At 31.5% G+C, this 14,870-nt stretch overlaps 1 protein-coding gene across 1 annotated transcript; it reads right to left on the minus strand.

The window, feature by feature from the left end:
- Window positions 1–13,769: 13,769 nt before the first annotated feature.
- LOC122584740 lies at window positions 13,770–14,870 on the minus strand. The gene has a single exon (XM_043756793.1). The coding sequence runs from the start codon at window positions 14,868–14,870 to the stop codon at window positions 13,770–13,772; it is 1,101 nt and encodes a 366-aa protein (XP_043612728.1).

The following is a 14,870-nucleotide window of genomic DNA, read 5'->3' on the forward strand; positions in this document are numbered from 1 at the left end:
TGTCTACCAAACTAGGTGCTAGGTCTAATAGTTCATAATATGGTTTGATAGACAACAAAATTGTCTTAATGTGGATCATGGCTAGTGACTGGGTCCTCTGAGAACGATCTATGGTCCTTTCATAGAAACGGTCCAAATAGGTTGCATTTATTCAGAAACTGATGAATAATAGTTCTGTGATGTGTCTAAACTTGTACCTAAATAAATTGGTCCTTTCCGAAGAAATGGTTATAATCTGATATGTACGTTCAGTTTTTGTTCTTTTTAGCCATTTCTTGCCAGAATAAAATCTAATTATATCATATCCTTTATTATTAGGATGAATACTAAAGAACTATTTCTAAAGCTTAAAGTATAATTGTCTTTAAAGTACAAAATGCAAAAATATGATAGTTACAGTCCTCCAACGCGGGGTTGTGAAAATTTTCTAGTTAATTTTGAAGCACGGATGGTGCCATGGTGGTGTAACTGTCAGGATATAAATAATTTGGAAACTCAAAATAGTAAAATACTTAACTAGTTAACTCATACCCATTGGCCACTGATGCGATACTAATGGTGGTAGTGTGATGAGTGGTGGTAGTGGCCAGTGGTGTAAGTTATTGATATAAAAATAATTGATAGTTTAGTTACTTTCGAGTTGAAAGATAGATGCTAAAAATTATTTCGTTATGGGTATTTTAGTAGACCAAATATGTTAAATGGTAGGTGTGTTAAACATGATGGACATTTTAGGTAGATTGAACTTGTAATTTTGGAAAAAAAAGGTGGGGTTGATGATTTATATATAGAGGGTGATATTCGTATCACAAGTCACAACTTTTGATTAATCTACCACAAACATATTTCACTAACTTGTAAAGTATGCCTTAATAATCGTACTGTGTAGTAAATGTATCAACTTTTGTGGTACGAATATCAATTCTCTTTATATATAATACTCGTAGTATATAGATATAGATAGTGGCTTTGTGATAAATGTTTGGTCTTTGCTGAAAGTAACTAGAGATTTCATGTTCAAATACAATGAACAAGAAAATATACCCTTGTGGTCATGGAGGTTCACAGACGACAACTCTACGCGTTTGGTTCACAGAATGTTTTTAGAAGAAATGAAATCTTTTAAAGGAATTGAAATATGAAGGAATGAAATTTGACGGAATGTTTTTGATTTTGTAAAGATTCAAGTGAGGAACAGAATGAAATTCCTTCCCTTATCCTCAAGGAATGGAGATTCCATCAAATGATGGAATGTTAACATTCCAACAGAATGTGATTCCTCCATCTTTAACCAACCAAACACATTAAGGAATAGAATTCAATTCCAATTCCATCTTCCATCACATTCTGTGAACCAAACGCTTTTACCATAAAACGGGTAATCTCATTGGGATTAGTTGGCTTGTAAAGTGACTCAGATACCTAGAATAACTTATTGTTGGCATGTTTACAATGTCCTTTTTAGATTTATTGTCTTGATTTATTTTCACATATATATGGCATGTTGTATATATGAATTAATGTGGCATGCAGTCACATTATTTGTATTTAATGTTTTTATTTATAAGAATGGGTAACCCTTTACCTATAACAACAACAACAACTTTAACCAACACGTAACGATGAAAAATCTTTGTTAGGATTGGAAAATTATAAATGTTGGTCATATATGTGATTTTTGTAGGTATAACTAGTTTTCCCAGAACATCTAGGGTTCGACCTGTATGTCCAACGTGGATCTGCAACCCCACCCCCTTGCTCGGCCTCATGCTCGTTGGGCTTATCATTTTTCCTTTCCCATCAATGTCCATTATTTTCTCGGCAACCACACCCCCTTGCTCGACCTCATGCTTGTTGAGCTATCGTTTTTCATTGCCCATCCTTCAACGATAGCATGGATAAACTAATGGGTCGTTCAACGTCTTACAACGTAGCTAATACTCTTATATCTACGAGAGAAAGTATTCGCGCGTTGCGGCGGTAGCATGGTGGAGGTGATAGGTCATAAGAGGTGATAAATCGTAGAGTGTGATAGCCAAATGCCTTAGCCGTACGGACTCCGCCCTCGGATTTAAATATTCGTAGAAAGTATATCGAATGACATCTTTAATGAAAGAGCATGGAATTTTAAGAACACCCGTATAATTTTTATAATTTATCGATATAAGGTTTTTGAGATAAAAGATTTTGAATGAATTATTAGATGAATAAAATGGTTTATGGAGGAGGGAGACAAAAATGAATGGTCGCGATTTGAGGAGGAAGAGAAAAATGAGTTGTTGAGATTTAAGAGTATTATAGGTATATTAGGTAGAGATGTTTAAATTAGTGAATAAAGAAGAGGGGTAATTTAGGTAGTTCAAAGTTGTAATTTGAGATTTAGAAAAAGGGACTTCTCTATTATATAGGAATAAAGATAAAGAGGATAATACTTTATAATGCAAACTAGACCTTTCATTTTAAGTAACTAAGAACTTAAAAAGACTATATCGTCCCTCCATTTTTTAGATCTTCTACACATTATATATTTAAGTAGACTAAAATACCCCTAAAATATCTATATTACCCTTATTGAAACTTTTTACAACGTATATCCCTCGATACTTAAAATAATTATTATATTCCATTAAATCAATTACTTTTACATTAATAACGCATCTTTAACCAACTGATACCACCACCACCACTTAAGAATTGTTTTTGAAATGACATATAAAGTTTGGGAATTAAATAAAATGGACATCATACCTGATCAGTGAGTCATTGACCATCACTGGACTTCAGGACTAAATACGAATCACACTAATAGGGGACCATCGTTGGATTGAGAGTTTGAGACTAGTAGACGAAAGGAGGGCCAATGGTTTAAATCTATATTAATATTAATTTCAGAAAAATAATTTGTTCCCCAAAGCATACGTGCCTAGAATAGACAGACAAAATACATTGGCTGAAGTGATTTTTTCAATTAACTATTATGATGGTTTTTATATTTAAGCTTAACAACATAACAACTACACATTTATTTTTTTTTTAATAAAATTATAATATTGTATTATTATGGTGAATTGTTCTTAAAAATTTAATTTATGAAAAAGACGTACAAAACGAAATAATGATATATTAAAATTGAGTGTAATCACACCACCTTCACTTATTTTTTTTTTCTTTTTTATGTTCCAATTTATCTAAAGTTTATCTTTTTATAATCTATCAATATATATATATAACAAGGTGCTAAATTCATTCATAAACAAACAAGAACCCTTGGATGAATTCCATCTTTGATTTAGAACCATTAGATCAAATTTAATTATTTCATCTTTATTAAATGACAATATTAATACTTATACTTTTTATAACCATTAGATCAATTCTTTATTAATAAAAATAATAAGCTATATTTTAAACAATAATAAAATAAAATTGAATATTAATAATGTCGTAAAAATCTATATCTACAATATATATATATTATGTCGGGTTTAGAAATTATCAACGACAGTGTTAAGAATGTCGAGTTTAGCTTAGGTGAGTGACAAATTTGGGAACGTCAACCTTTAACATTGATCTGTAATTTTTGGAGCATGTGGTGACGGAAAAGTTGCGCTCTATTAAACAACATAAAATAAATTATCGAAACTAATGATATATAATTTAGCTTCTAAATATGCATAACTATTGTGATTACTATTATAAAAGAGTTTGAAAAAAATATAACGTTTTTACATACAATTATATTATCAATGTAGTGTACATTTACCGAAACAAAAAAAAACCCCTTTTCCAACCCTTTTTTTTTTCCTATTCTATTAGAAATAAAAACAACTTAAAATTTTTACTCTACCAATAGAGGGGTTTATCTCAAAAATAATGTTTCCAACCAAGTGATGTACTTTCAAATAAGAGACCTATGACAACAAAGTCAATAATTGTATGTATTCTTTATTTATTAATACTTTGTAGGAACAAATTATAAAAATACCCTTAAAAAAGTTTACATTGTACCAAAATTGGAGTGGGGACTCCATCCATGGTTATACTTCATAAATTTTGCAAAGTTATTATATAATAAAATCTAAACTCAATACTAATGCGTTGGTTATGATGAATTCTAACTCAGCAATTCAAAGTACTTAGGATATATTATTTTTCTCTATCTTGATTGATAAATATCACAACTTCAATTTTTTTTTTGTAGAAGGGGTAAGGGAGGAGGGGGGGTCGAACTCGAAAAATGAAATGTAATAAATCTATTGGAAGACGATTGTCAGGTAAAAAAAGTGGGTGGTTTAGGTTTTGGTGGTTTAGATACTCTTAATTTAGCATTAATATGTACAAATGGATATGACATGTGGTTCAAAATCTGAATTACGTTAGGTTTAAAATCATCAATGTGATTCATGGTTCTGAGTTTGCGTTCTCGTGTAAAACAAATAGTAATAATATGTAGGCAGATATATGTTCCTCATTCTCGGAGACACACTCGATTGCTAGCCCCCTTAAGATGTTATAAAAGAACAGTTGGGAGTGAAAATAAGACAATATTCACCAAATTAGAGTGGGGACTCCATCCATGGTTATATTTCATAAATTTTGCAAAGTTATTACAGAATAAAATCTAAACTCAATACTAATGCGTTGTCTATGATAGATTCTAACTTGGTAATTCAAAGTATTTAGGATATATTATTTTTCCTCTATTTCGAATGATAAAGATCACAACTTCATTTTTTTTGGTGGAAGGGGTAAGGGAGGAAGGTAATTGTCAAGTAAAAAGGTGGGTGGTTTAGGTTTTCGTGGTCTGGATATTCTTAATTTAGCATTGATATTGTACAAATGGATATGACATGTGGTTCAAAATCTGAATTATGTTAGGTTTAAAATCATCGATGTGATTCATGGTTCTGAGTCTGTGTTCCTGTATAAACAAATGTTAATAATATATGGAACCTCATTCTTTGAGGCACACTCAATTGCTAGCCCTTTTAAGATGTTATTAAAGAACAGTTGGGAGTGAAAATAAGACAAGATTCACCAAATTGGAGTGGGGACTCCATCCATGGTTATATTTCATAAATTTTGTAAAGTTATTGTAGAATAAAATCTAATCTCAATACTAATGCGTTGTTTATGATGGATTCTAACTCCGCAATTCAAAGTATTTAGGATATATTATTTTTCTCTATTTCGATCGATTAATAAAGATCACAACTTCATTTTTTTGGTGGAAGGGGTAAGGGAGGAGAAGGGGGGGTCGAACTCAGAAAAAAATGAAATGTAATGGATCTACTAGAAGGCAATTGATATATACAAATGAATATGACATGTGGTTCAAAATCTGAATTACATTAGGTTTAAAATCATCAATGTGATTCGTGGTTCTGAGTCTGTGTTACTATGTAAAACAAATGGTAATAATATATAGGCAAATATATGTTCCTCATTCTTTGAGACATACTCAATTGCTAGCCTCCTTAAGATATTATTAAAGAACAGTTGGGAGTGAAAATAAGACAAGATTTTGGAATAATCATTGGCTTGATGGTGGCAAGCTCGCAACTCGGTTTAGAAGGTTGTATGCCTTGGCACCATCTAAAGAACGTGTCATGATTGATATTTTTTATGATATGACATGAAAATTTGAATGACAACGAGATATTTGTGATGACACGGATAAATAATAACTTTTAGCATTGAAAAATTTATTTAATCAGTAAGACTTAATGAGCAACACAACAAGTGTTGTGAAATTATCAAGGTCAAAAAAACAAATGTTAATAAAGTGAAATTGAATATTTTAATTTGTTAACTGTTAATTAAGAAAATAGTATTTTAGATATATATAAGTATAAAAATTTATTTACCCGCGTATTACACGGGACAATAATCTAGTTAATTTGTATTGGAAAGTAAAATATGAATATAAATAAGAAAATTTATATCTCAAAAAATATAAAAAAGAAAATTAAGGGTGCGTTTGGTTACAGAAAACACCCCCTATTTTTAATTTTTGTTTTTCATGAAAACATAGAAAACATAAAACGCGTTATAATCATAGTTTTCTAAGAATATTTTCCAAGAAAACAGAAAACAATATTTTTTACTATTCTATGGAAAATTTGAAAACATTTTTTTTTTGTTTTCCATTTTCATTTTCCATTCCCCTCCTCTCCCCTCACATCTCTAAAATGTTTTCTTGTTTACTAATTAGAACGTGTTTTCAAATTTTTATTTGTTTTTTAAAAAATAAAAACCCTTTTTTATTTTCTAGAAAAATTAAAAATGAAAAATTTAAAAAACATTTTCTGTAACCAAACGCCTCCTAAGAATTATAATCATTTTTTAGTGAAAACTAGACAAAATCTTTTAAAATTCGAAATTTTTTATGAATTTGGAATATGTTTTAAGAGATATTTGTGATGAATTTTTATTAATCGATTTATATCATAATATATATTATTACTAGTGCTCAAGCCCGTCCAATGAACGTGTAGTCTCAAAATATATTAATCAAAGCTAATATGATTCGAGCAACCATCAATATGACCAATATCACAATTTAATCAATAAGAAAGCTAAAGAATAAACATATAAAAATTAACTCCACAAAAATATTGATTCCAGCTTACCTATTTTTTTTCCAAATTTAATTAAATACAAAATTTGCAACAAAATATATAATTTGAAAAATACATACCAATTCATCAACAAAGACCATCTCGGACGTTTTGATTTTCTTCGGTTTGTTCTCCGAAACAGTTCATACATGCACAACACGGAGTCGTAGATGATGGTTAATTTGTGCTGGCTTAAGATCTTCAAAATGAACTAACGTGGTCTTATCTTTTCTTGTTGAATAAGAAGAAATAACGAACCTAAAATGGAAAATAAACTAAATTAAAAGGGATAATAATAACAATAACATAAGAATTAAATTGTAAATAATAATAATAATTAAATATGAACAAAGTATATAAATAAAAAAAAACCTTTTTGGTAGTCGATCGTAGGTTTTTTTTAGGTTGAGAAGATGTGAGACTTTAGTCTAGGTTGTATATAGTAATAAATAATTTTTGGAAGACTTTAAGAAAAAAAAAAGTTTTTAATTATTAATAGGTCGGCCATTTTATTAAATTAAATAAAAAATTTTAAAAAAATAGAGGATTAATAAGGATGAAGGATTAGGCTCAAAGAGGGGAATAGGGGTGTTAAGTGTACCCCCAACCTCCTCTTTTAGTTATATAAAAATTAAATATTTTTGGTAAAAGTTTATTACTATATATCTCTTTTATATATCAAAAGGTAACTCCCAATGTCATCTTCTACGAGATTTGAGTCTCAATACCGTCTTTAACAATGTATGGGAAGATTGATATGCATACAACTTTGTTGGGCATGAGGATCGAACTCATGACTTCTGTCTCTAAAAGTAAAAGTTCCAAACATTGATCCAACCTAGTTGGTTTCTTTTATATATACATATCCAGTGTAATCTAATTATATAAATATTATATTTATATAAGTTTCGTAAGATTTTATATCGAATATTTTATTATGTCTTGTGAAAAATAAACTTAAATCTCATTTGATCAAATGGTTTGTGTTTGACATTATAATTTATATGGCAGATAATACTTAGTGATAATTATATCTTATTGAAAGATAATGATTAACAAGTATATTCATACAAAAAGGTCAATAATTTTACCCAACAATTTACGTATCTTCAAATAAGAATCTAGTGGCTTGCGTGAAAGTCATCACTTCATCTGCAAACTCATGGAAGTTTCAATATAATAATGAGCTTGTCGTGTCTTTTAAACAAATATATTGTACATGTGGTCTTAAAGATACAAATATAAATTTAACATAAGTTTTCCGTGGTGTATTGAAATATATTTATTCGTGGTCACAAAAATATTACTCATTTTTTACAATAGTTTTGTAAAAGACTTCTTCTAATTTTTAAAATGATGCTGATACAGCCTCATCAGATTGATCATTATTTACAAGACAATAAGACCTACATGAGGTTAATTCTGTTACAATACATTTTATTAATTGTAATCTTGAGTAGAAGTATAACCTCAATGGTTTTTGCATCTTAGGTGTGTGGTAGTAAAAACCAAAAAAATTGGCTTGTTTCAATACATTGTTTAATTTAATAAAATTAAAATCATCCAAAAATCATGTCAATGACTCTAACCTGATTGGTTTAGATGAACTAACAGATTTTGTTTTTGGTGAAAGATCGTAATTTCAATCCTGAGACGACGAATTATATTTGAGGTGGTGTATGAAATAGAATAGCATTCGGTTGTTAAAAAAAATAATATATTATCAATAAAAAACATTAATTTCATTTCATTTTGATCAATAAAATTTGAAAATGAATTTTATTATCAAGTTATGAGTTGGTAAAAGAGAAAGAAATTAAGAAATAGCACGATGTCAGAGTACTATACGAAGGTTGTTCTTGAAAGAAAGATTAACTAGATAAAGACTCATAAACCACAAACCATTAAAAATATAATAAACTAAAACAATATAAAATTTGACTGCTATGACATATTGACATTACTAAAGTAGAACTAACTAGTTTTTATTTTCGGGCATTGCCCTGGGAGACATTTTGTAATATCCATGTGGAAAAAATTATATAAAATGAAACTTTCATGACAAAAGTTAAAAAGTAAAAAGTTATGTGATAAAAAGTAAAGAAAATGAAACTTTGGTGGCTGAAGTTGAAAAATTTAAAGTTATGTGATAAAATGTTAAGAATATGAAAATTTGTTGACAAAAGCAAAAAATCCAAAGTATGTGGTGAAAAGTAAAGAAAATGAAACTTTCACGGAAAAAGTTACAAAATTGAAAGTTATGTGGCGAAAACTCAAAGTTATATGGTAAAAAAGGTAAAGAAAATAAAACTTTGATAAAAAGTAAGAGAATGAAACTTTCGTTGTAAAAGTTGGAAAAATAAAAGTATAAAAAGTAAACAAAACAAAACTTTTGTGCGGAAAGTAAAAGGGCGAAAACTTTAGTAAATTTATGTGATTAAAAGTAAAGAGAATGAAACTTTCGTGGTAAAAGTTAGAAAAATGAAAGTTTAAAAAGTAAATATAACAAAAATCTCGTGCCAAAAGTAAAAGAAATAAAACTTATGTGACAAAAACTAAAAATTTAAAAGTTGTTGTGATAAAAAGTAAAAAGAATGAAAGTTTTGTGGCAAAAGTTAGGAAAACGAAAGTTTAAAAACAAAATAAAACAAAACTTTCGTGCTAAAAGTAAAAGAAATTAAAGTTATGTGACAAAAAGTAAAAGGTTAAAAGTGTATGTGAAAAAAATAAAGAGATTAAAATTTTCGTGGCAAAACTTACAAAAACAAAAGTGTAAAACAAAACATTCGTGCCAAAAGTAAAAGAAATAAAAGTTATATGATTAAAAAGTTAAAAGGTTAAAGTTATGTAAGAAAAATTAAAAAACCTAAAATTCTAAATAAACTAAGTTTGTGTTAGAAATAAAAGATATAAAAGTTTAGTGTAAAAGTGTGAAACAATAGAAGTTAAAAAAAAAAATGGGCACGCAAAACAATTCACGGTTTTAGGATATATAAAATAATAGTCGCATCCTTTATCCAAATTCCAAACCAGTGAACTTTTGCAAATATATCCCTTGTTGTTTATATCTATACTATATTATAAAACAAATTTCTCCTGTTTAATTTTAAGTTTCAACATTTATTTTATCAAAATGTCCCCATATCTATTCTATATTTACCTAAAATAACTATAATACCTTTTCTCTTTCCTTAAATCTCAACCAATAATTTTTTTCTCTACTCTATAAATCATTTATTACTCCAATTCATTCAAAATCTTTTATTTCAAAAACCGTACATCGATAAATTATAAAAATTATATGGGTGTTCTTAAAATTTCATGCTATTTCATTAGAGATGTCATTCGATATACTTTCGACGGATTTTTAAATCGGAGGGCAGAACCCGTACGGTTAAGGTATTTGGCTATTACACTCTATGACCTATCACCCCCACCATCTCACCGCCGCAACGTGCGGGTACTTACTCTCTTAACTAAAAAGTAGATTCAAAAAATGGCATGCGAGCTCTAAATATAAATGTCTGACAGTTAAATTTAATATTGTTAATATACAAAATTAAGAAAATGCTAAACGTAACCCTTAGGGTCGCATTTAACATGAATAAAAAATCTATACATTTCATATTAAAAGTCTACCCTTAAATTTTATGATAAGTGTATAATTATTTAATGAAAGCTAACTACAACTCTAAATGTTGCATTTAGCAAAAACTCAAAAAAATAACATAAAATATAAAAAAGGAAATAAAAATGAATCAACAAAAACAGTATGTAGTAATTAAGAAAAGTAGAAAAGAGACCCAGCCGTTCGAAAGAAAAAAAAAACAAAAAAACCATGGTAAAGGACTAAAGGCCTAGTAGAAATGTAGAATCAAAATGTAGAGGTCCAACAATCTATCAAGCTGATACATCCGGCTTCCACGAAGCCAATATAAGAGCCTAACTTTTGACTTGTAGTCAACTTTGCCCCCATTGAAAAACAAAAATCTGCCACAGGAATATTTGTTCCCACCACCCAATACTCGTTTTATTTTCAATTTTATTATTAATAAATCATTTAAAATTATTATTATTGTTATTTAATAGTTATCATTATTTATCCATTTTGACATGAAGTCTATGAAGTATGAACTGTTTAGAATCAACCCTTAATCAAAATTGCGGGTTCTTCTTTCGTCCTTGTTTATCTTTTTGCATACAAAGTTGAACCGAATTGTATAGTTTGCGTGTAAAAAAACTTATGAATTCACATCTTTAGTTAACTTATAGTCTTGTACACATATATGGTTAGCATGAAAAATATACATTAGTAAGTTTAACAAAAAAAAAAATTTAAATCAAAATATATGAAAGTGTAAAATTCTTATACCGAGCAATCAGCAATGTGGGGTTGATTGTGACGGTAGTGAGATTTGAAAGGTGGGTAGTAACTATGATGATGGTGCCGATAAGATGATGGTATTACAAGTATTTTAGGAGATGAACGTATTATAGGAGTTTTAGGTGATATTATATAAACAATGATAATGAAAGTATTTTACGGAATTAAAGATAAATAATGTATTATGTAAGTGAGATATTTTGAACATTTCAAGTTCTTAATTTTAAGACATTAAAAAAAATGTCAAAATATATAATGTAATAAAGATACTCTCATAAATTTTTGTGTAATGTACCTTGATGATCATTATTCCGTAAGTTTTAATATTATTTTAATATTTTTTCTATTTAATGACTGCACACTTCATTTTGAATAAACAAGTTTATCTAAAACTAAACAAATCTAAGGGGTAGAAGAGTCATGCCTCCCAAAATTTCATCCCTCCCAAATCCCACAAATCAAATACTTCCAACTCAATTTTCCTTTTCAACCCTCCCAACCATTTTTAATGTCATTCATGACCTTTTCAACCCTCCAAAATTTTTTTTTTCTTTTTCATTTAATTTAATCAAACTTCTTCTTTTTTAATAAAAACTTAAATATTTCATTAAAATTAAACTAAACATTACATAAACATGAATTAAAAAGTACATAACAACATAAACCGAAACTAAAATTCTACATGATAATGAAGACAACTAAATCAAACTCGCAACTGATGGTGGCTGCATCGCTGGATCGTCAAGGTATGATAAGTCTAAAGCCGATACATGCGCCGTGAGATCATATCGGAGCCGATGATGCACGTTCTCGTCCTGTAACTCCCAGTTTGCTTCCGGGTTATAAACTCTTGGCACCTAGGATAGATTCCATTGGTAAGGTAGTAACCGTGCTTGTAATCATGTCCATTTACGCTAAATGAACTGTCTGGCGCGGATCCATTACGCTCGTTTTGAAACAACGGCGACTGCTGCAAAACATTGACATAGTTGTTCGATCCAGCAGGACCGAAAAACGAATACCAAATCCACAAGTCAAATGAAGCAACACATTCAATCATAATAGTAGGTACCTTGTGATTACCCCTCGTGTATTGCCCTTTTAAGTGTCTAGGGCACATCATCTATTCAATGTGTGTACAATCAAGACTACCAAGCATTCCTGGAATGTGGTGTCTTTCTTCATGAGCTTGTGTGATGAGAGCAACATCATGAGATGTCGGCCTACGTAAGAACTCCTTTTGATATAAATTGACGACCGCAACACAAAAGTACTCCATGCTCTTGCGTCCCGTTCTGGCAGCCATACATAAATACTCGTCATACGCGTCTGAAGGTTCACCCGCAGACAGTTGCTTGATCGCCGATGTGCACTTTTGAAGAGCGGTGCAACTTTTTTTTACCCTGTGCGTCGTACCCCTCTTGAAAGTAACTAAAGTTAGCTTCAATATCACCAAAAACTTTTTTGTTTGATGATTTTTTTGGTTAAAAAAGAAGTGTATTTATAAATAAATAGGTAGGGGAATTTTTTTTAATTCATGTTCAACGGTCAAAAAGTAGCTGGACCCCACCTCAATCCGCTCCCCCACGCTCCTCTCCAACGTTCGAAATCTTCATCCCTCGCAGGGCTTAAAGCCCGTTAACCTCCATGCCGTCGGGATGCTGTTTTGTTGGCGCTAATGTTTGTTCAGTGGGCTAGGCATGCCGCCGGGATGACAATGACCACTCTTCTCCCCCTAAAGGTTAACTACAAAGATAATACATGTAATTGGAAGTAAATTTCATTTAATGTAAGCTAATAAAAAGTCAAAATACAACTATATAAACTTAAAAGTTTTAGTTCTGAATAAAATTTACAGTCTAAAAGCTAGATAAACATACTTCTTGCTTATAGTTTTTTTACAATCAAATTACATAATCACCTCTCATAATTTTTAAATGATACCATGTAGTAATAGTTTTTGGGGATACACAGTAAAATAACGAACAAAATCAAGATATAATGAAACGTCCGAAGTCATGTAAACACTTACAAGCTAAATTAGTTCGGTAATTCACCCCATATTATTCAATTGGATACTAACGTTTTGTATGTGTGTGTTTGGGAGAATGTGTGAACTAGCGATTTCTTGAAGAATTTGTAGAAGACACAATGACGAGTTTCAGGCCCATAACTGCCTATAAATTCATAACTTTTCAAAGTTGGCAAAAATAATCCCTCAAATTCCAATATTCAATTTTTAGAAATGAAAATAAAAAAAAAATTCAAGCTGACCCTTCGACCCCGCTCACGAGGGAGCTGCCTCCAAACCCCCGTCCCTTAGGGTGGGGGGAGGGCTTCCCCACTTTTCCCCTCCCCTCTCCGATTTTTCTTTTCCTCCCCTCCCCTTTTGCTAGGAGCACTTCGCCACCCCTCCCCACCCATTTCTATTTACATTTCTATTTATTTTTAAAACTAAAACATTTTATTTAATAAATTAAAAATACATTAAAACACAAAAACAACACATAATTTTATTCAACACACAAAACAATTAAAACATACAATTTATTCAACATAAACATACAACTAAGGCATCGACCATCCGTGCATCTGACACATCTCGCGTTTCTGCGCCAAAACCATCTTCAACATCGGCTCGCTGAGGTGATCGTGTGGCCTGAGAACGAAGTCCATATCGCTTTGTCACTGCTGCCTCTGGACCATCCGTGTCATCTCCTCCTCCCGTTTCTTCCTAGCCTCCTCCGCCGCCATATAGCTATCTATCATCGCCATATTCGCTTTTTATCTTCATTGTCGCATTTCAACTCAGCGACCATCTTTAAGAATTCTTCAGATGTGGTGGAGGCGGATGTAGACGGCTGCTTACCCTTAGCCTTACGACGGGGTGGCACGGTTCTAGCATGATGTACTGGTGCATCATCTATGTCGTTCCCACCTTCCTTTTCTTGCTCCAACTGGTCCGCATTCAAGTCAATATGGACCGATGCCTCCCCCGATGAACGTACATGGACCGACCCTTCCGTTCTTTCCCTTTTGCTACCCGACTCCTTACAAATCCCCTCCACAGTAAGAACCTCCGACCACTTCGGCGCATCCCTCAAAACTTGCCACGCCTCCATATGCGGAAACCCGGACTTGTTATTGTATTTCCGCATATACAATGCCATGGACGCCTTTAACACATCCTCGTCACTTTGACTACTCAACATCTTACTTTTCTTCACATTGTAGATACCACAAAAACCCGTCACCTTAAGCTTCAAATCCTTCCATTTCGACCTACACATTTCCGGGCTACGTCCCGAATCACGTTTCAAGTGTGAATCCAACTGAAACTTCACCTTTCCCCAAAACGAATTGGCCGTTTGGGCGTTTCCGGTGTATGGATCCTCGGAAACGTTTAACCAAGCTTTTGCCAAACACTTTTCTTCATCCTTCCCCCATCCACGACACTCTCTTTTACCTTTGGCCGCTTTAACCGAGACTTGGGTCTCGGGTATTGCTTCCTCTTCTTCCTCCTCGACCTCTTCTTCTTCTTCTCCTTCATCTTCTTGAACCTGTTGATGATATTGGGATAATGAACCACCCGCGAATTGCGAAAACGCGGGTTGACTTTCATTTGCGAAAGAAGAAAACCCGATATTTATTGGTTGGACATTTGCCAGGGTGGTTGTGAAAAACAGTGGGTCCATTCCACTAATGAAATCATCAACGGTTTGTGGCCGATACATATTTTCGAATGTGTTATTTTGTGGAGGAGGAGGTGGTGGCATAACATCGCGATTGTTTGGAGGTGGTGGGTTTCTACGTTTTCTGGGTAGGTTCGAGTATTTTGGGTCTTTAACTTTCTTTCCACTATTCAT

This window comes from Erigeron canadensis, chromosome 1 (genome assembly GCF_010389155.1).
Source record: "Erigeron canadensis isolate Cc75 chromosome 1, C_canadensis_v1, whole genome shotgun sequence".
NCBI lineage: Eukaryota > Viridiplantae > Streptophyta > Magnoliopsida > Asterales > Asteraceae > Erigeron > Erigeron canadensis.

Excerpts from the sequence above, each read along its gene's own strand:
- LOC122584740 (XM_043756793.1), bottom strand. The coding sequence starts at position 14,870 with ATGAATAGTGGAAAGAAAGTTAAAGACCCAAAATACTCGAACCTACCC.